This window comes from Monodelphis domestica, chromosome 2 (genome assembly GCF_027887165.1).
Source record: "Monodelphis domestica isolate mMonDom1 chromosome 2, mMonDom1.pri, whole genome shotgun sequence".
Taxonomy (NCBI): domain Eukaryota; kingdom Metazoa; phylum Chordata; class Mammalia; order Didelphimorphia; family Didelphidae; genus Monodelphis; species Monodelphis domestica.
The window spans coordinates 251,263,162-251,286,081 of NC_077228.1; the positions used below are offsets into that span (position 1 = coordinate 251,263,162).

Consider the following 22,920-nt stretch of genomic DNA (forward strand, 5'->3'; position numbering starts at 1 on the left):
TTAATAGAGTAAACTAAAATACAATAGAAGAAAGTTAATGTTCTTATGGGATTTACCAACTCAATATGCAACAGCAGGGATCCTTATGTCCAGTTTAGTAGCCTACATTTTCTATTTGAGTTTGACACCACCATCACCTCAAAACAATGCCTTTTAAAAGCAAAACAAAATAAAACAACTCTCACCCACCCAGTTTAGCTTCTTACAATTCAAAACTATTTCTAAAAATCAGACCCAGTCTCACAGTATTTGAGGATTAAATTTCTTCAAAAAATGTGTTCTAGATTTTAAAAGCAATCCCTACAGAGGAGTTAAAAAGAAGTTTGAGCAACAGGGAACACTGGAAAAAGTGCGTGGCCTCTCAGAATGACTTATAGTCAAGCCTTCCACTGTGCATGTAGTTAAAGTTCTTACCCTGATTGGAAACTACCAATGAGATAGTTTTTCATGGGAATATCATAATGCTGTAAAATGGAAATCTAAAAAGAGGGGGAAGATAGACAGAGTAAGGAGCTAATCTGAATGAATTTCACCTGAGAACAATGTATAAATGTAACTTGACCAAGAGAGATATGAAATGCTAATTAAATTTAGTAAGAAAGTGTTCTTATCTTACCAAATCTTAGAATGATTCTAAAGTTAAAGAAAGGAATGTGGAGATCCTGAATGAAGCATGAATTTGGTAAAAGATGCAAGTGGGAACTTTGGTTTTGACATCAGAAATGATTCTATGAGCATAGGGCAAAGGCTGCCCATTTTAGGCCTGCTTTAGTAGAAACTAGTTAAAAGAATTGAATTTTGATTACTAAAAAAGAATCAGCATTAGCTACAAAAACAGTATAATACTTGGGCTAATATGTCCTTCTGTCCTCCATCTTTTAAAAACAAATCTCACTTAATCCTTCTGTCCCTTAACTATGATCCACTATTTCTTCTGCCCTTTGTGTCCAAACTTCTTGAAAAGGCCATCTATCATTGGTACTTTGATTTATTTTTCCTTACTTTTTAACCCCCTTATTTGGGTTCTGGCCTCATTCCACTGAAACTGTTCTATATAAAGTTACTAATGATTTCTCTTTTTTTAAGCATACCTTTTTTCTTTTAAAATTTTCTTGTTTGTATGTTTTCTTTGGCAGCATGGCCAACTATGTTTTTCATGACTTCACATTTATAATTAATATAAAATTGTTTGCCTTCTCAAGGGCTAGAGAGGCAGGAAGGAGGAAAAGAAGGAGAAAATGTGGAACCTGAAGTTAAAAAATTGTTTTAAATTTAAAATGTAACTGGGAAATATATAATTAAAATGTTTAAAAAAAACACTTGTGGATCTGCATTGGTTGGATGGGTAGGGTGTCACCCTTTTACCAACCCTGAATTCCCTTTCTCAAATTAAATCAGAGATCTGACTTATGGAAAAAATTCCCAAGACATTGTGTTAGGTGTTAAAACTATAAAGACAAAAAAGAAAAATACTCCCTGTCCTCAAAGAACTTTTCTATGACAGATAGGACATGTACACAAAGGGATTTTAGAGATGCAAGGGATCATATAATCCAAACTTCTATCCAATATAGAAATGCCCTCTTCAGCATGCCTAAATAATTATCCCTTTCCCCATTATTTCCCATTATTATATATTTATTTTATATAATTATATATTCCCATTATCCCCTAAACCATTATCCACTTAAAGTAATAACTCCTGTTGTAAAGCAGTTCTTTCAGTCTATAGACCCGAAATCTGCCTCCCTGTAACCACTTTGCATTGGCCCAGTCTTGCCTTTTGCCCCCTAAAATAAAGCAGTCTGAGAATCTACTCTCTCTCATGTTCTATACTTCACATACATTTCATTTTGACAGGCACTTTAAAATCTCCCTGACAGAATATAAGAGTGATAGCAAACCTTTTAGAGATGGAGTGCCAAGCCTCACCCCCAGACTAAATGCCATGCCCCCCCCCCCCAGTGCCAGGTCCCCTCCCTGCTCCCACCCTTACTCCACACAGGAGAGGGAGGAAGCATTCCTGTTGGACTGCTGGGCAGAGGGGTGGGTGAAGTGAGGAATGTTCTCAGCAAGTAGAGAGAGGGAGGGGTGTGACCCTAGCACTTCCCTCCCCTCCAGCTCTGCTGCCTGTGAGCCATACACCTTACCCACAACCCATTGGGCTGTTGGGTAGAGAGGTGGGTGATGTGAAAAAATGTCATCAGGCACTATGGAGAGGGGGAGGGGAGAAGCTCTGCTTGAGTCCCTTTGGCTTTCTAATAATGAACTCTGGTGGGGGTAGTGGTGGGGAGGGCAGCTGCATGCCCACAGAGACTGCTCTGTGTGCCATCCTTGGCACCCATGCCATGGGTTTGCCGTCACTGGAACGTAAGCTTCTTGTACTTCCTGATTCATATCTGAAATTCTTTGTTCCTTCACCTTTTCCTCTTAGTTTTCTTGGCTTCCTTTAAGGCTAAGTTCAAAACTTACTTTCTCCAGGAGGCCTTCCCTGGCCCCCTGTTAGATCCCTCTCCTCTGAGATGACCTTCCATCTACTCTGTATATAATGATTACTTAATGCTACTGAATGACTTTTATCAGTCTTCATTCTTCTTTCCTTTTTCTTTACATGGTTGAGCATCACTCTTCTCTCCTTCTGACCACTCCTCAGTCTCTTTCGCCAAAGCCTCATCTAAGTTATACCCTATAGTCAGAAATTTCCCAAGGGTTCTATAATAGGCTCTCTTCTTTTTCTCCTGTTATACTACTTCTCTTTGTGATTTCATCAACATCTATGGTTTTAATTACCATCTCTAATGCTAAGGATTCTGAAATCTATCAATCTTGCCTTAATCTGTCTACTGACCTCCAATCTTGCCTCTACAACTGTCTTTAAGACATTTCAAATTGAATATCTAGTAGATATGATAAACTCCATTACTGTCAAGAGCAACAGGGGGCAAGCTAGGTGTCTTGGTGAATGGAGAGTCAGGCCTAGAGACTAGAGGTCCAAGGTTGAAATCTGGCCTCATTTACTGGTTGTGTGACTCTGGGCAAGTCACTTAACTCCCATTACCTAGCCCTTACTGCTCTTCTGTCTTTATACAGTATTGATTCTAAGATGGAAGGTAAGGGTTTAAAAAAAAAAAAGAGCAACATCATTTTCCAAGTCCTTCATTCTTCCAACCTAGGTATCCTCAACTCATCACTCTCACCCCAAATATCCAATCTTTTGCCTAGGCCTTTCAATTTCACCTTTGCAGCAGCTCTCAAATATACTCCTTTCTTTCCTTTGATATTTCCGTCACTCTGGTATAGGCCCTCATAATGAATAGCCTATCAGTGGGTGTGCCTACCTCAAATATCTACCTACTCATGTCTATTCTGCATTCAGCAGCCAATTATTAATTTTCCTAAAAGCCTAGATATGACCATATAACATCTCTACTCAATAAACTATAGAAAATAAATCCCTAGCTTCTCTAGGATGAAATACAAAGAACCCTGTTTGGCATTCAAAGCTCTTTATAACCATATCCCTTATCCAATCATCCTCCCAGTCTTCTTCCACATTTCTCTGTGCTCCATACTCTTCAATAAATGGACAGTTGCATCTTTTGCTGTTCCACTAACAAAACACTATCTCTTAGCTTTGTTTCTCTGGCTATTCCCCATGCTTAGTATGCTCTCTCTCTTTTTCTCTGTTACTGACTTCCCTGGCTTCTTTCAAGTCCTAGTTAAATACTCATCTCCTATAGGAAGTGAAGCTTCCTTGATCCAGCGAGAAGCCTCAAGATAGGAAGATAGAGGAAGGATAGAAGTTCTGTATAATGCGAGGGGGGTGGCAGAGTCAAGTTAGAGATATGAGGTGGCAGGAATGAGTCAGAAATCCAGGCCTTATTAATTATCAAGGAGCCACAGCAGAAACTCCGATCAGTGGACTACCCAGAAGGCTTATACCGGTCCAGTGATCCAAATTTAATACCACACAGGTCGGAGACATGATAGAGAAAAGAAAGTGCCTGGCCGAAGGACCAGGTCCCAGGTGGGAGAGGTAGATAAGAAAAGGAATCAAAGATGGAGCTTGGCCAGAGGCCAGAGGCCAAGCTCCAGCAAGGACAGGCATCAGTGAGAGCTGAGATCCAAGTGAGGAAGAGAGGTAAGAGAGAGGCGGAGCTTGCTGTGCCCTGTATTTAATCTCTTTGATATGCAAATATACACAATACATAGGGATGATTATCATTGGTTAATGACAAGGTATAGGTGTGGTTTCTCTTAGCCAGGTGAGCACAAAGAAACCTGTTTTCCCGCCTAACCTGGGGGAAGCTGGGGTCAAGGGTCAGAGGCTTTCCTAGCCATGCGCAAGACTGAGCATGCTCAAGACTGAGCATGCTCTCTTCTAAGCCACTCTGTACACACTGTTTCCCTTGCCCATAGCTATGGGTGGATTACTACAGGAAGTCTTTCCCAATACCTCTATATTCTAGTACTAGTATTCTAGTATTCCTCTTTTTCCTGTATATTGTTTATTTGTTTGCTCATCTCCCTCATTATATTGTTAGTTCTTTAAGGACAAGGACTGTCTTTTCTTCCTTTTTGTATGACCAGTGCTAACACAGTGCCTGGCACTTAATATCTGTTTATTGTCTATTTCTGGACAGATGGATAAGGATAAAACTAGGACTCAGGTGAGAGAATCAAGGTTAAACTCAATAGTATAGTTTTTTATATAGGCTTTAAGATTTACAGAGTACATTAAGTATACTATCTCATTTGAACCTTATAATTATCCCATGAAGTCAGTGCTGTTACTATCTCCACTTTGTACTTGAGGAAATGGAAGCTGAGTATGTTTAAGTAACTCAGTCAGCTAATGTCTAAATCAGAATTTGAACTCAGGTCTTCTTGACAGGAAGTTCAACACTTACCCACTCTACTTAGCCACGTAACCAATACACACACAGACATACACAGATCAACAACCTATGCACAACTCTAGCTATATATGGATTGTTGATGTAATATAATATATATATATGTATGTTTTTGATACACACATTTTGGTATACTCATATAAACAGCCCATACATAGCTAAAAAGTTGTGTGCCAGTTTTTATTGTCTTGGGTCACAAACCATGCCCAAATAGAATGCTATCTTCTAATGCCAAATGGTATACTTCTGTGAGGGGAACATCCAGCAAGGCCTTTCCCTCTAAACACACACATATACACACACATATAGACAGCAAAGAAATGCCATCCTCTTGGAGAAGAGAGGAACAATCTTAGTCTCAGCCTCGTTTCCCTCTTCACCTTGGACAAAGAAGCTGGAAGATTTTTGACTAACCCTGTTCCCATCAGTGTACTAGTAGCATCTATATTACCTGATGGCAATGTTGGCATTGGGAGTCAAGGCCAGACTGAAAGCAAATTACAAGTCTAGCAGAGAAGTTACACCATGCCTGAATTGAACTTTTTGAGTTATCCCCAAAAGGAGAAAAAATTACATGAATCAAATTTTCTTCATCACATGTGCTGTCTAATCTTGAACATTCTTTCAGACTCTGTATGTACTTGTGAGAGTAAGTGTTATAGATTTGGGGATGGGAGTGGATGCTTTGTACCAACTGTTCTTACAGTACTATCTTAATATATACTCAAATGTAAAAACTAATTAAATTTAACTAATTGATAAAAGAAAATCATGGAACTAGGAACAAGTAAGGGAGGGTACTCCTAGAGCCCCGAGAAAAACCTGTGGTTATGCTCTGGGAGAAAAAATGGTCAATTGAGTTAGGATAATAGCTTCAAGATACTCTATATGTATATTATAGTAGGAGACTGGAATAAGCTTTTATGTAGTACCCACTGTGTACCAGGCATTGTGCTACACACTTTACAAACATCATCTCCTTTGATCAAATGCTAGTTAGACGAAAAGGGAGAAAAAAAACAAGGAAGCCTGGATTTTTTTTTAAGAAAGGTTTGCACAGGTGCTGTTATAACTAACAGGTACCAAAAAAGGAAGTTTGCATAGCAATTAGAAAATTGTAGCAAGAATAACTGACAACTAAGTGTCTCAGCAGTACGGAATGAAAAACTCCCAATGAACTGCAGAGAAGAATGTAGTTCTTTGTCTGAATGGAAGAAGTGCTTTAAGAGAAAAATGAATCCAAAGAAATAAACTTTTGTGAGGAAGTCAAAGGAGGATATATATGACACATGGAATAAATGATCTACATAATGGCTTTAAAGGCCTTCTAATAGAGGGTAGAGCCACATACTCAGAGGAGGAAAAAACTTATCATGCTCTACAGAATAATGAGCATCCACAGGGACTACCAGTAGAGAGACCATCCAATATTGGTCACAGAAGAAAAATTACAATGAATTGTGACTCCTCTGTAGAGGAGTAATGAGATGATTTTGTTGCCCTGACATGAACTAGATGGGGGGAGTAGGGAGGATCAGCTTCCAGGAGCATGTATACAGCACAAAAAAGACTTTATCAAATCTGATGGCCACTATTTACTTTTCATATAGAGACAATTATCATATATTAACTGCCCCCTAAAAGCAAATTTTAGGAAAGAAACTGAAGGCTAGAGAATTGTGTAATGTTATCACTGCTGATGATGAAAAGTAGGGATTTCAGAAGAGAAAGGCAGACTTGGGAAGTGAGCAACAGATTAAGATTTCTGCACCTCTACCAGATATTGATGTCATCTGTGACTCAAAAGTACTAGATCTCAGCTTATGAAGGACACACTCTTCCAATGAAAGCAAGGAACAGAGGTAATTATAGCAAGTGGAAATGAAACAGTGGATACACATGAGAGAACTGTGACTAGAAGACGTGTGGAGAACAGATCAGAGAGGTCAATAGCTGCAATGGTTGGTGATAGCTCCCTTCTAGAACACTGTCTATGGAAACTCCTGTTTGCCCATTTTATTTCTCATTTCCTTTCTGACTAGTGAGAAGAGTGGTAGATGCAATATCTATCTGTTTTTGTCTATGCCAATAACAAGTTACATAATCATTAACAGTGATCTTGTCTAAGGTTATAACTTTGTGATTGGAAATCAAGAAAGGGGGATCCAGTTCCTGAGAGAAGAACATTTCCCTACTAAAGAAATTTATTTCCATAGTGGACAAAGAATGATTAAATAGAGAGTAGCTTTATTGTCCTGAATAGATTTAAATCTCCATGCCTAGCCAGGCCTAGATGAACTACATCTTAGTTTATAATACAGAATTACTGAACCACCATTAGTAATCTTTGAAAACTCATGGAATAAAAGAATCAAGAATTGGAGGCAGGCAAATATTATCTAAATTTTTTAAAGGAAGTTATATTCTTGAACTTGGTTTCAATTCCAGGGAAGAATCCAAGGGTATATTATTAAAGGGATGCAATGTAAGCATTTTAAAAGGGAAGCAGTGTAAGGTAAGAACCAGTATAAATCTATCAAGAACAGATTATGCATCACTAAATTTATTTCCATTTTTGACAGTGTAAATAGATTGTCAGGATATAGTATACTTAGAATTCAGGCATACTATTAGAGACAAAATAAAACTGGATTTAAACTGTCTTTGACAAAGGATACTTTGCAAACCCAGCAGCAATAGAGTGAAATAAGTGATACAGATTCAAGGGAATGGGAAGAGAGAGATAACAATATATACAGTATATACCAGAAGTCTTAGTGAAATCTTAAACTACAGGTGTTTGAAACTACATTAAGACTTTTGGAACACCCTGATTTAAATATTTATGCATAAAACACATTCTTAAGAACACTCTTTATTAAGCATTTGATATGTATGAGTTAGTGCAGTAGTAAATTATAGACAAGGAGATATTATCAAAGGTAGATAGGGGAGAGGGTAAAAGGAATATAAAAGTCTGATTTGGCTGTAATGAAATCTATTAAATAAATAAATTAAAAAATATAAAAAATATATTAAAAATATAAATGAAAAAGTCGGGTAGAGAGATAAGGTCAGAAATTGATTGTGTAGGGCCTTTAATTCTGGGAATAGATATTTATGTTTTGTTAGTTACCTAATAGGGAGCTACTAAAGTTTTTTTTTTTTAAATAAAATAGTGAAATGATAAAAAAAGAATATAAGGAATGTTACTTGAATAGCAGGTGTGAAGACTTGCAGAATAGAATGGAGGTAGGAAGATCATTAGAAATCTATTAAAATAGTCTAGGTTAGACCAGCTTATTCATGTAAATATCACAGATGATCAAATACCTCATTGAAATATAGTTATGCTATGTTTATAGCATTCTGTTGGCAGATAAGTCTGGCATGAAGTTTGCATTAAGTTTTATGAACAAAGAATGCTTATATATCCTTTCCATAAAAAAGCGGGCATGCCAACTTAAGATGTAATAACTATATATATTTAACTATTTTAAAAATGTAATAAAGGTACTGGTAATCTCTGTATTTGTTCATGTAAAAGTGGAAAAACATACTACTACAACCCAGGGAGAGACATGTTAGTGGGGGTGACAATATAAAATCATATAACCTCAGAGGCCATTTAGTCCAAACAACCTGAACAAGAATATCCTCTCAAAAAAATTTAAGCCTAAAAATTTAACTAAAAGATTTTTAGTGAGCTGGAACCCTCTCCACAGGGAAATCCAATCTATGGATTTTGATAGCTTTACTATCAAATTATAAATTAAAGCTTTACTAGCTTTAATTGTTAGGGAGTTTTCCTTCTAATTTACTAAATGGAAAGCACACCAATGTGCTTATCTAAAGTCACTATTAAACATATTAAATAGTTCAGGGATAAGTACATATTCCTGGGGCTTCCTTCCAAGATGGCATCAGACCCTTAATGACTACCTTTTGGATCCAGTTATCCAACAAGTTTTGAATATACCTAACTGTGCCACAAGGTATTCTACATCTTACCATCATGTTCCCAAATGAATACTTCATCATCTTTTCCTGACATATAGTAAACTGCACCTGAATATTCCCCTTAATAGGTGCCTTCTCTTCCTTTCCCCTCACTCTCTTCTTAATTCTGTGGTCTGACTTATGACCTATTCATACAATGTTCATCCTTCATGGTTACTCTGCATCCTTTTTTGGCTCTGTTGATCAGCCTCTTCTAGTTGACTCTATTTTGGGGGAAGAAGTGGGTCATATTTATCAAATAAATGATATAATGCAAACTATAATTCCAACATTCCAAATAAAGAAATTTCACTTTTGAATATTTCTTACCATTTTTAAAAGTACTATTGCCCAAAATTGATCTGGTCATAGTTTCATCACCCCTTTACAAAGACCTCTTCCATGATATATAAACAGTCTAGTTCTCTCTAGGTTTTCAGGACACTAGTCTCTCTTGCTTCTCTTCTTACTTGTCTAACCATTCCTTCTTAGTCTTTTTTGCTGGATATTTATTCAGGTCATGGTCTTGTAGCTCTCTCCTGGCTCCTCTTCTCTTCTTCCTCCATACTACTTTACTTGGTGATCTCATCAAGTCCCATGGATTTAATTATCATCTCTATGATGACTCTTAAATCCATTTACCCAGCCTAAACTTCACTGCTGTCCTTCAATCAACATCTCCAGCTAGCTGCCAAGTAGACACCTCAAATTGGTTGCCCATGATCTTAAACTCAACATGTCCATGCCTTCTTCCTAACTTCCCTATTTCTTTTGAGACTATCTTTCCAGTCACCAAAGGTTTCAGCCTTGGTGTCATCCTTGATGTCTCACTAACTCTCAACTAACATATCCTGGTTCTTGCCAAAGCCTTTTGATTTTGCATTCATAGCATCTCTTACATTCTCCAAGATATTTCCTCTAACACTGTGGTGCAAACCTTTATCACCAAGTACCTGGACTACTGCAGTAGCCTGCTGGGTTGGTAAGCCTGCCACATGTCTCTCCCTACTCCAGTTCATTCTCTACTCAGCTGTCAGTGATCTTCCTAAAGTACAGGTTTGGCCATGTCATTTGCCCTATGTAATGAACTCCAGTGGCTCCCTTTCATTTCCAGAATTAAATATAAAATTATCTGTTTGATATTCAAGTGCTTTATAACCCTTCCCCCTACACTTTTCCAGTCTTCTGACCTTTGACTCCAGGAATTTTCACTGGCTGCCATTCATGCCTAAAATGTTCTCTCTCCTTATCCTTACCTCCTTGCTTTCTTCAGTTCCCAAGTAAAATCTCAGCTTTTACAGGAAGTTTTTCCAGATTTCCACTTAATTTTAGTACCTTCCCTTTGTTGATTATTTCAAACTTATTCCATATCTAGTTTGTATATGTACGTGTTCATTCTTCTACTAATCTATGAGTATCCTGAAACAAGGACTGTCTTTTACCAGTGTTTTGCACAGTGACTGACAGATAGGAAAAAAATTTAACAAATGTTTATTTACTAACTAATTATGACTTCCTTTTCTTGCTGTTCACTTAAGCATCCCTTAATAATATAGTCTAGAAATTTCCCAGAAGATAGCTAAGTTTGGCTAAGATGCCCCAAATTCCAAGGTTTAGAGTGAGTGGGACAAAGAGCCCCCAAAAGAACCAGCTGATAGATATCATAATGTACCATAATGTTTTTCATGCTCTCTGCTCCTGTAGGAACCTTTCAGCAGAAAGTGCTTCCTGGAAAAACATCTTCCCTACACAAACTGCAATCATAGTTTATCCCAAAACTACCCTTACTCTTTGGCCAGTAGAAGTGGGTACCCTGTGGCTAGGACACCCTTCCTCACCCTTAAATTTCTCAACTTTAGCTGAAGACAAAATTTTGTGAGGTTAACAGTTTAATGTTGATATTTCTGTTGTTCTTAATTACCTCATAACCAAAATCAACATGTTTTAGTGAAAAAGTACTGGTTTTGAATTAGGAAGATCTAGATTTGAATTCTGTTACTTCTCATTGTGACCTCTGGCAAATGAATCCATCTATTTGGACTTCATCTGTAAAATGAAGAGGTTAGGCTAAATGATACTTAAGATTCCTTCTTGCTCTGTTATTCCGTGCCTATTTGCCTTAGAGTCTGGGTCAAACTTCAAACAGTTCTTGTAATGGCTACATTTCCTTCTTTATCACCACTGAAATTTACAGTTTCCTATTTAGAAATAATATTTCTTTAATATCCACTGCCTTAAACAATCACATTATTTCTTCCCTATAGCAAACCTGAGAGACAATTGAGTATATAACCCCTATACAGACAGAAAAATATGGTCACAGAGTGCTTAGGTCATATGCCCAAGTGCTAACAGAAAGCAAGTCATATTTAGGATGTAAACTCAAGATGTCTCAGCATTATCTTTTTTAATATTAACACTAATATCCATTACCATATGGAAAATAACTGAGTGATGCTTCACTTTATCTTCTAGTGTTGTATCAGCACCCAGCTCACCAGAAACTGACACAAATTCAAAATTGGTAACCAACACCTTTAGAACATGCAACAGTTCTATCATTCTGTGACTGTTTTAATAGAACATAAAATTCTGAAAGTTTTTTTAAAAATCATCTAGTCTAACCCTCTCATTTTACTAATTAGAAATTGAGATCCAAAGAGTTGATGTGACTCTCACCAGGGTATATAACTAATAGCAGACCCAAGATGAGACCCTACCCCTCATAGTCCTGGATTTTTTCCACTAATCAGGTCAAAAGCTAATAAATCCAAGTAAATTAAAATAAAGCATTCTGATCCAAGAGGACCACCAAATTTTGGTGACCTATCAGGGAAAAAATGGTTGGTTATAGGAGGCAGACAAAAAGCAAAAGTAAAGCTTCTGGATGATTGAGTGCATACCTTACCCATTCATTCATCTTACATTCTCTTCCTGTACAATTCAGAGAAAATTAGGAATGTAATAGCAAGGATAAATAAATATAGATGGAGAGAACTGATATGCTATCCCCTATACTGACCTGTAATAGGAGCACTTGCTCTCAATGACTTCAATTTGGTGAAACTATATTGAAGAGAAACTACATATCTATTGTAAAAATATTTATAGCAGCTATTTTTATGGTGGTAAAGAATTAGAACTTGAAGTTCATTAATTGGGGAATGACTGAACCAATTGTTGTATATGATTATGATGAAGTAATATTGTGCTGTGAAAAATGATGAGAGGGTCATTTTGGAAAAACATGGCAAGACCTATTTGAATTGATTTCAAATGAAGTGAGGAGGAACAGGAGATCACTGTGCAGAGAAATATCAATGTTGTAATGCTAATCATTTGTGAAAGACTTGGCTACTTTGATAAATACAATGATTCAAGATAATTCCAAAGGACTTAATGATGAAAAAATTCTATGCAACTCCAGAGAGAAAACTGATGCAGTGCACACAAACCATAATTTTTTCACTTTCTTTTTCCTGCTTTTTAAAAAATGCCTAATGTGGAAATTTTATGTGATTTTACATATATAATTGATATATTGCTTGCCCTCTCAGTGGGAGTGGAAAGGGTGGAACTCAACATTGAAAAAGGAAAGAATGCTAAAAATAAATAAGTTAAAAAATATGTTTTTTAAAAGAATAAGATTGCCTCTTTAAAATAATCCTTACCTTCTGTTGTAGAATCAGTACCACGTATCAGTTCCAAGGCAGAAGAGTGGTAAGGGTTAGGCAATTAAGGTTAAGTGACCAAAAGGTTAAGTGACCAAGGTTCACAGAACTAGGTAGAATCTGAGGCCACATTTGAACCCAGGATTTCCTCTAGGACTAGGCCTCTAGGCCTGATTATCTGACTGAGCCATCTAGCTGCCCCAATATGGTTTCTTGACACCAGATTGAACATGGCTTCAAGAAAACCTCTCCTGATTCTTTGTTGACTCTACCAATACAGAAGGCAGATAGTGAGTTGAGCCTTAGCCACAAACTTTAATAAAAATAAAGCTCAATCAAGTAAGATTATGGTAAGTAACTAATAAAACATGTGGTTTTCATCCAAGTACCTCTGTTATGCTCAATATCATATAAATCTAAGTCTGAATAATTTTCATTACTTAACAAATCCAAGCCATCTAGCCCTCAACTAGATGACCTATAGGAAAACAGAGAGGATTGGCCTATTACTTTTTCTATAGGGTTATCAACTGATCTAATTTCCTATACCAATTCCTAAGAATTGGTAAATTCTAGAGAAGGATTTAATGTGCCCAATAAAACATCTCTGCTTTGTAACTTAATGTATGTGCCCAGAAGAAAAACTACCACAGTTCCCCTATTCCTCAAATAAATATCTTTCAAAGGTGTAATGATATACTATTTTCATGGTTCTTCCTTTAGAAAATATTGCTGGGGTTGTACATTAGGAAAAAGACAAAGAAGCAATCTGGATTATATCTTTTAACCACATGGTAGATGAATCACTAAAATAGACAATTCTATTCCAAGTGGAATGAGGAAAAGGATCTTAAATAATCAGAAGATTATCTAGTGAAAATGATTTTATAGCAGCCCCATCATCATCACCACCTTCCTGGAAGGTTAGCCCCTCCCAACCTCTCTGCCTTTATATTCACAAAATCATTTACCAAGATGCTTAGCTTCAGTTTCATAGAATGTCTTTGGATGGTTGGTTCTGTGCTCCTTTGAAGAGGAAACAATGTCTTCCTTTTCCTTCTCCTTGGGTTTCTTGACAAAAGCTTTATTCTTGTCTGAGTAATACTGCCATTTAATTTCCTCAAACTGGAACATCACAATGTTGCCTTCTGTATTGATCACCATCCTAGGACCAAAATGATACCTCAAGACAGACACATTTACTCAGGCTTCCAACAAAACAGAAGGGCAGCCACCTGAAGTGAAAATTGCAGGACTTGTTCCATTTTATCCAAATAACATGAATGAAAATCCCCAAAGTCCCTAAATGGCAGATGTGCATGAGGCCAGTTGGGATAATTCACAGGACTATAACTTCAGATGAAAGGGACCTTAGATGTCTAATCTAATCCCATCATTTTGCAGATGAAGAAATTGGCACCCACAGAGATTTAATTACTTTTCCAAGATCATGTACATGGTAAATAATATAACCAGGATTTTAACTCAGGACCTCTGATTCCAAATACAGCACTCAGCCATATGAGTCCTGATTCAAACCATAAGAAAGCATTTGTTTTCATCAAGAATAGGCATGTGATACATTGGACTTGGTAATTTTTCCATTTTAGAAAGCATATTAGGGTTTATTTGGACTTTTCAACTGCTTAGTTCATAATATTTTTAAATGCTTCTAGGTCTTCAGATCACTCTCAAATACTAAAGACTGTAAAGTGCAGTGTACCCAGGAAAAGAGGATCAGAAATATAGCCTTGTGGCCTCAGACTGAGTACAGCCTCACTAGTAAATGTTTATGAATTCAAGTATTTGTTAACATCATTGTATGAAGACTAATGTGTGATCGAACTCTGAAAATTGCTGGGGTTGGTAAATCTAATGGCAAATCTATTTTTCGTATTCTACATTTTTATTCTATCTTCTCAAGGATGAGAATGCTCTATTTTTTTTTTATTAGAAGAGAATACTCATCCTTTATATCCTTTGATTCTAATAGAGAAAATTTCTAGTACTTTATTTGAAAGGGTTCTGACTGTTGTCTACCATTAACTGATCACAATTGCTCACAATATCTAGAAGACTTCAACTACATATTCCATTTGATCTATGCACAAAAGTAGACCCCTCCCCCCCGGAAAAACCAGAGTATTGGGAACCATTTGCGATTTGTATTGATATAAAAAGTCCTTCATGGAAAGTAATGTCCAATAAAGTAAAAGCAAATCATTTTTAGGATCAAGGATTTAGAGCAGGAAGGCACCTTAAAGACCATCCAGTGCAATCAACTCATTTTAGAGATAAGAAAAGGTTACACAAATAGGAAATAGTGAGACCAGATATCAAACCAAGGTCCTCTGACTCCATTCATTTCATTCTTGTCATAACCGATAAAGGTTTAACTAGTTTGTTACAATTTTAAAACATTTTCCATTTGCTAGCATTATTGATATTATTTTACCTTTATAAAAGCACTTGACATCCTACTTTTTCTTAAACCTTTGCTTTCCATCTTAGAATCAATACTGTATATTTGTTCTAAGGCAGAAGAGTGGTAAGGGCTTGGCAATGGGGGTTAAGTGACTTGCCCAGAGTCACACAGTATCTGAGGTCAGATTTGAACCCAGGACCTCCCATCTCTGGGCCTGGCTCTCAATCCTAGCTACCCCACCACCCTACTTTTAAGAATGGGAAGGGAGTATAACTTAATTTTATCAAACTATATGGAAAATCAGTAGGATCAACAACTTGATTCTACTTTGCTCTATCAAGATAATACACTTGTTCTTAATATTGTCTTCAGAATATATTAAACACATTACAATAATGAACTCAATGATACTAAGTATTTGTGTACACTTATTAACTCAACTCTCACTTAACATTCCTACTTACTGCAATACCGCCAAATGCACATTCTTTCCTGTGTCTTCTGATTAGAAGTGTGAGATTATGGATAGTTTAGACTAGCAGGTAGATTTAAGTGTGTGAAAGATGATAAAGAATTTCTTGATATCAAAACTACAGTGTAGAGGAGAATGGTACTTTTCCTGTTTTATGATAAAGGAAGCCTAGCACAAAAACAAAACAGAACAAAACAAAAAAAAAACCTTAAATGATTTTCCTCCAAATGCAGAAAAGCTTAGATTCAGAGTGATGCTTTTGATTCCCAAATGGTTTCTAAGACTTTTTCAGAGCCCTTCTGGTCCCAAAACAGATATATATATATATATATATGTATATGTATATGTATATATACCCATATTTTTAGTAAGAATCACAGAATTTCATAGCTAGAAAGGACTTCATAGTCCATTTATTCCCATCCATACTAGAAAAACAATTCCTACTTCAACATATCAGAGAAATGGCCATCCATCCTTTTATGGAGACCTCAAGTAAGAGGAAACCCAATACTTTACAAGGCTGCCCCTTCCACTTTTGAGCTGCAATTGTTAGAAAGTTTTTTCCTACTTCAGACCTAAATGTACTTCTTTCCAATTTCTACCCATATCTCCTCATTCTATTCTCTAGGCCTAAACAGAACAATTCTAATCCTAATGTGTCTTCCAACTCACAGCTCAAACTTTTTCTCAGTCCTCATCCTTCTTGACTTTTATGCTGCTTTTGTTTTGATTGGTCAGATTCTCCTTCTATATAATCTCTTCTCTGGCTTCTGGGGCACTATTTTTGACAAGTTCTATTACTATTCCTTCTCTAAAGACTCTGTCCTAGGCCATTTCTTCTTCTCTCTATACTTTCTCCTTTGGGAAGCATATCTATTCCCTTAGAGTGATTGCTTAGCCATTAACCCCAAATCTAAGTATAAAGCTTTACTCTCTCCCCAAAAATCTAGTCCACAGAATTGCTTGTTGAATATCTCCAATTGAATATACTATCAGATCTCCAGACTTAAACTCATCGCCTTTCCACCCAAACTAGCCTTTCCTTCCAAAATTCTCTTAAAAAAAAACTCAACTAATACTATTACCCCAAGTATTTATGTTTGATTCCCCCAGGAATCTCTTTAATTTCTTACCTCTTCCTTACTATATCCAATTGGTTGCCAGGTTCCATTGATTCTACCACTGAAGTATCATTTACTTTAGTCCATTCTTATTAGCAAATTGAGGGAAGGTCTCCCAGAATTCAATAATATATTTAACAAATTTATTAGGTATTTAATATGTCCAAAGTATTGTGCTAGGCTCTGAGGGAATACAACAAAAGAAACAAGGCATATTCCCTGCCCTCATGGAGCTTACAACCTAATAGGGGGATAAAACATGTAAATAAAATAACTATAATACATGGTAAAATGTGTTGAGTGCAAAGGAGAGGTCCAGACAAAGTGCTATGAGAAAATTTGAAGAGAGATGAGTAGAATCATCCAAAATAGAATTGCTCATGGCTCTGACCTCCACATCTACCACCCACCTGTTGCCCTCAATAAAGAAGGACAGCACTGGGTCACCTCTGCTATTGGTTTTCATCACCTTCAGACAGGTCCCCGTCAAGAAGTTAAATATGCGGATCTTCCCATCAGCACAACCACTGATTACCCGGAGATAGAGGAAGGCCACACAGAGCACCTCCCTATAAAATAAATAAAACAATGAGAATAGTTCATTTTGTGGGCCTATAGCTGTATATAAAATATAAAAAATATGAGGGATATAAAGAAATTCTTTTTTTTCTTTCCTACCCTCTTACCTTTTTTTTTTTAACCCTTACCTTCCATCTTAGACTGTATATTGGTTCCAAGGCAGAAAAGTGGTAAAGGCTAGGCAATGAAGGTTAATGACTTGTCTAGGACCATACAGCTAGGAAATATCTGAGATCAGATTTGAACCCAGGACCTCCTATCTCTAGGCCTGGTTCTTAGTCCACCAAGCTACCTAGCTACTCCCTCTTACTTCCTAGAATAAAGGTATTAGTACCTAGATGTGTTTCAGGTTGATTGATGTAGCAATTAAGAGAGAAGGGAGATCAGGGTTTGCTGGTGCCAGATATCCCTTCTGGAAACTTGGTACCCATTGTCACAACTAAGAGATGAGCACTGACCATTTTTTATCTCTATAACCACTATTAGTTGGGAAGAGGCTAAAGGTAGTGTGTGGAAAAGTTAGCAAATTTTTAATTTTGCCTTCACCCAATACACAAGGTCAAAGGAGTTTTTTTTTTAAAGGAAGTATAAACCTAGAAGGGTTTTTAGATAAATAACTGAAGGAAGGTATGCCCAAACCTTATATGATCACAATAAGGAAGAAAGGAGCAAAGGATGCACACTGAGGAGTGACTTCCTTGCTTTTGAAGATGCCCTAAGTTTTCAGAGCAAGTCATTTTGTGACTTGTCCAACACTGGTCTTGGAATCAGGATACCTGGAGCTATAGCTCATTCTGGTTCTTCCAACTTACTAGCTATGGCCTTGAATAAATCATTCTATCCCTTTGGATATCAATTTCATCATCTCCTAAAGCAAATCAATCATTAAACATTTATTAAACTCCTAATATGTGCTAGGGACAGTTAGATAGCACAGAGGGCCTAGAGTCAGGAAGACATCTCTCCAAGTTCAAATCTGGTCTCAGACTCTTCTGTATGATTCTGGGCAAGTTACTTAACCAATCCTGTTTGCCTCCATTTCTTCATCTGTAAAATGAACTGGAAAAGAAAATTGCAAACCACTACAGCAGCTTTGCCAAGAAAATCCCAAATGGGGTCATAGAGGGTTGGACATAACTGAAACTACTGAACAACAACAAAGAACTTACACCTAACACATTTAAATGACACTTCTATTTCAACAGAGTAAGATTCTTTGAGATGAAAGAACTGTTCATTGGGAATGATGAGTGTACAGCTGGCCTAATGAAGTTATATGAAAACAACCTTGACTTTTCCAGGTACTGTTTGATCCTTTGAAGACTTATGCCAATTATAGGATCCCCAGAATATTATGGTTAAGTAGTATGATAATAAGCCTTGTACTAAAGTTGGAACTTCATATCAAACATTCCAAACTTTTGTTCCCAAATACCATTGCAAGTTTCTTAACATCCTATGTATCTTCTGCCTTGTTAATAACTTATGCAAATTAACTGTCAAAAACCTATAAAACACACTGTTAAACATCATAAAGGGGGTCATCAAAGGCTGAGCATTCCAGCTTTAATTTGCCACAATTAAGTTTGGATCTTCAGCTCAGAATTATGGTTCAGAGATTTTTTTTAAATTTCTAATAATCATTGTACAACATTGCTGTTACTGTGTACAATGTTCTCCAGGTTCTGTTTATTTCTCTCTGTATTAGTTCATGTAGAACTTTTTAGCTTTTTCTGAAATCATCCTATTGATCATTTCTTACAACACAATAGTATTCCATCAATATGAGGATTTTCATTGATTTTGGAGTATTCAGTTTTTCCCTTTTTAGATTTCACTACATCCTCAATTTCTTCTAATCTGAATTTAGCAATCAGATATTTTTATAATTACCCTTCACTGGTCAACAATACACTGATGTCTGCCTTGAAACAGAGACTACTACTGAAAAATTGTGATATGAATTCTTTACCTGTATATGGTAACATCTGTTTCCTGTTTCCATTTTTTTTTTTCATTTTAGTACCTCAATTTCATCTAATCTAGGCTTATGAATCAAATTGTTTTTGATGTAGTACTGGTGCATAATGAAAGTAATCATGTCTTTAGTACATTTAATGTACAGTCATGGTTTGACTACTTTAGGGTTCAGTGCCATTTTGTATAAATAGTAATCCAGCAGTCTAAATATCAACATTTCTGATTTATTCCCAATATCTTGCCTTCTTATGGTACAATAAATCAGAGGAGTGCCATTTGCTCCACTGTACTTAGTATCAAGCTGATCAATGTCAGGTTTCCATTAGGACAAGACAACATTATTCCACCCCATTTATTTCTTGGATTCACAGAAGTATTTTTTATCACATAAGTGATATTATAAGGTGAGTTAATACATTCAAGGGTATCTCCAAAACCCACTTGGCCAGCAATTCATGGTTCTTGCCAATCCTTCACAACTATCATGGTGGTCTCATTTTGGCTAGCACTCCCTTGCTGGTGTCTAGCAACCCTCATTCTAAGGATAATAGACAAGAATTTGGCTTTGATGATGGTGGTGGTGGTAAAGGTGATGATGATAATAATGATAACAGCAATGAAATGACAACAGAAATGATTGTATCAGACAAAGAAAACATGAGAAAACCTCCTAGACTGGATACTCATGTACAGAAAGCAAATCTGAGCACTTCTGGGTTGGTGCAAATATCAAAACCTGAAACATCCAACAAAGAACATGTCACTATGCTGAGAAATAAGGATTCTAGGATCAGAAGTTCTGTGTGGCTGAGAGCAAGGAATATTTACCCAATGCACTGATTTTAAAAGAGATTTCATTCCACAATTTTATTTCATTGAATACATCCCTGCTTTTAAGAGCACAGAGTATGGCGGTAGAAGTATAGACTAATGTAGACTGCTCATTTTCTATTTTATTTATAAGATTTTCTTCTCTCTTCCTTTTAATTGGATTAGCTAAGAGGTTATTAATTTTATTAGTCTTTTAGGAGAACCAAATTTTGGTTTTATTTATCATTACTATTCTTAGGCTTTTTTGATTTTTTAATTTTTAATAATGCATATCCAGTTTGTTAATCTTTTCTTTCTATTTTGTTAATTTATGTTTATAGGGATATTATTTTATTCCTGAGGACTGCTTTAGCTATATATCATAAATTTTGGTTTCTTGTTTCACCATTATCATTTTATATTATATATTTATTGCTTCTGTGCTTTATTCTTTAACCCACGTATTAAAGATTCCCTTGTGGCTATAAGAAATGATAAGCAAGATGATTTCAGAAAAGCCGGAACTGATGCAGAGTGAAATAATAAGAACTGGGAGAACATTGTAGAAAGTACAAAGTAACAACAGGAATATAGTACGATGATTATTGGTGAAAACTTGGACAATCCTTAAAGACATATGACAGGGAGTGCTATCTACCTCCAGAGAAAAAATTATTGGAGTCATCTTTCACATCAGTGTATTTATGGTTTTATTTTGGGGTTTTGGTTATGTATGAGTGTGCTCTTACAACAATGACCAATATGGAATTATGTTTTGCATGACAATAAAAATAAAATTTAAAAAATTCCTTTGTTAAGTCTTAATTCAGATCTGTATTTTTCTTTGTGGTCCCTGAACCACATTATGGTCTGTAAAGGATATTTTACCTAACATTTGTTTGTCATATCTCTGTGCCTTAGTACATGTCATGTCTCTGTGGCTTAGTCCATTTTTTAAAAAAGTTCCATGGTGTGTGTGTATGTGTGTACTTTTTTTGTTTTTCCATTTAGAATATGCCATATATACTTTTAATTCATTTCTCAAATTTGTTCAATTTTATATTTTCCCATTTGTTTATCTTTTTGTTACTTATCAAAACTGAGAAAGATATTTAAGTCTCTTTTCACAATTGTATTGAAACTCTGATAGCATTTTCTTTATGATTTTGGATGATAAGGTATTTGGAACACATAAGTTTGGTAATAATATTGATTTATTTATAGTTCTTTTCAGCAAAATATAATTTATTTATCCTTTTTATATTTTGAATATTTGCTTCTGCTTTGTCAGATAGCATGATGGCAACTCATGCCATTTTAGATCTATTTAATACATAGTAAATTATTTTTTCCATCCACTTAGTTTTATTTTCTGTATGTCTGCTTTTTAAACAAGTTTATTGTAGCAAAAGATTGTAGGGTTTAATTTTCTCATTCAATCTGTCACTTTTTTATTTTATTGAATTGTTTGATTCAGGCATATTTAAAATGGTAAGAGTTGTAATTACACTTACTCTATCTATCTCAAATATTGTTTCCCCTCTTTCCTTATAAACAAAGTATTATATTCCTTGAGTTACTTTACTTGAACCTTTTTTAAGATTTCCCTGTTCCCATTGATTCTTTCCCCCTCACTCTTGATCTCTACTTGTGATTTTTTTATACCTTTCTATTTGGGGTCTTATTAGTTCCTTCCTTCCTCCCCCCTCCCCATGCTTTATCTGGCTATATGATACTTCTCCCCCACCTTTTTCCCCCTCAGTTAATCAGCTAGATTCTTCTTTTCTCTCCTCCCTTTCAACTAGTCCTGTTCATTGGTTTTCTAAATTTCTTTTTTTTAAAACCTCTTTCCAAAAACTTTCTCTTTCTTCATTCTTTCTCCTCTACTTCTTTCTCCTTTTGACCCTCATTTTCTGATTCTTGACTCCTATAATTATCTGGTCTCTCTTTTCTCTGCATTCTTCATTCAATAAAAAATACCCTACCTTGGTTACCTTTTTTCCTCCAAATTTTCCTCAAAATATCTTTCAGAGGTCCATGCTCTTCCCTAGTTGCCTGTTGCTCCCAACCCTCCCAGTGTAGAATGAACTTTTCAAACCTCAAATCCTCTCAGATTCACCTATTGTATGATCTTCATCTCCTTTTATAGACCATCTCTCTTCATCTATAGGATTATTCATTAAAGGAACCCCCTCCTCCCACCAAAGTAGAGAGTCTCCTCCTCCCCTCCCCATTTCAGTATTTTCCTTCCTCACTCACTCTCCCAGAAACTCTTCTCTTTCTGAACATAAAAGTCACCTTCCCTTCACTGCTAGCCATTGATTTTATCCAAGCACATCACATTCTTCTCTCTATCCCCCGTTTCTCTATTCTCTTTCATGTTCCATCCTATGTTGCAATGTAATCATACACACACAAACACACACAAACACACACAAACACAAAATGTTGATTCATTATTGGCAGATGTCCCTGGCTACTTTATTATAACGTCTACCAATTATTCACATTCACTGCTGTCTTCTAGTGTATATTTAGAAAGAAGTTTCTTAATTGTTTCTATTTTTTCTCTGTTGCTATTGCTTTCCTTTGCTACTTCTTTGATTCACTCATCCTGCATTTTTGCTGTTTGATATCCTTCCCTGGTTCTAACCTTTTCTTCTTCGGCTCTACCTTTTAGTCCAGTGATTTACTTTAAATTGGTCCCCCTTGTCCCCTCCTTTGATATGTTTCCCTTTTTAGTCCCTCCTTTTTTGTTCCCTCCCCTTCCCCCCCTCTCTTTCCCTCCCCTTTTGTTTTCCCTCTCCCCCTTCCCCCACTTGGTTTTCCCTTCTCCCTACCCTTGTTGGGTAAGATAGAATTCAAGATCCCAATGGATCTGGATGTTTTTCCCTCTCAGAGTTGATTTCCCTGAGAGTAAGGTTTAAGTAAAAACTCTCTTCCT

At 36.2% G+C, this 22,920-nt stretch overlaps 1 protein-coding gene across 2 annotated transcripts in view; it reads right to left on the reverse strand.

The window, feature by feature from the left end:
- The window catches only part of FBXW10B (F-box and WD repeat domain containing 10B), a 181,613-nt gene that overhangs the window by 1,450 nt on the left and 157,243 nt on the right, over positions 1-22,920 (reverse strand). Inside the window, exons 11-12 of one of the 2 annotated variants that reach the window (XM_016430902.2) lie at positions 17,018-17,176; positions 13,558-13,751 (exon numbers count right to left, since the gene is read on the reverse strand). In XM_016430902.2, the coding sequence (XP_016286388.1) occupies positions 13,558-13,751; positions 17,018-17,176 (353 nt within the window). The remainder of the gene's footprint in view (positions 1-13,557; positions 13,752-17,017; positions 17,177-22,920) is intronic. The other variant, XM_007483407.3, reaches the window with a different exon arrangement.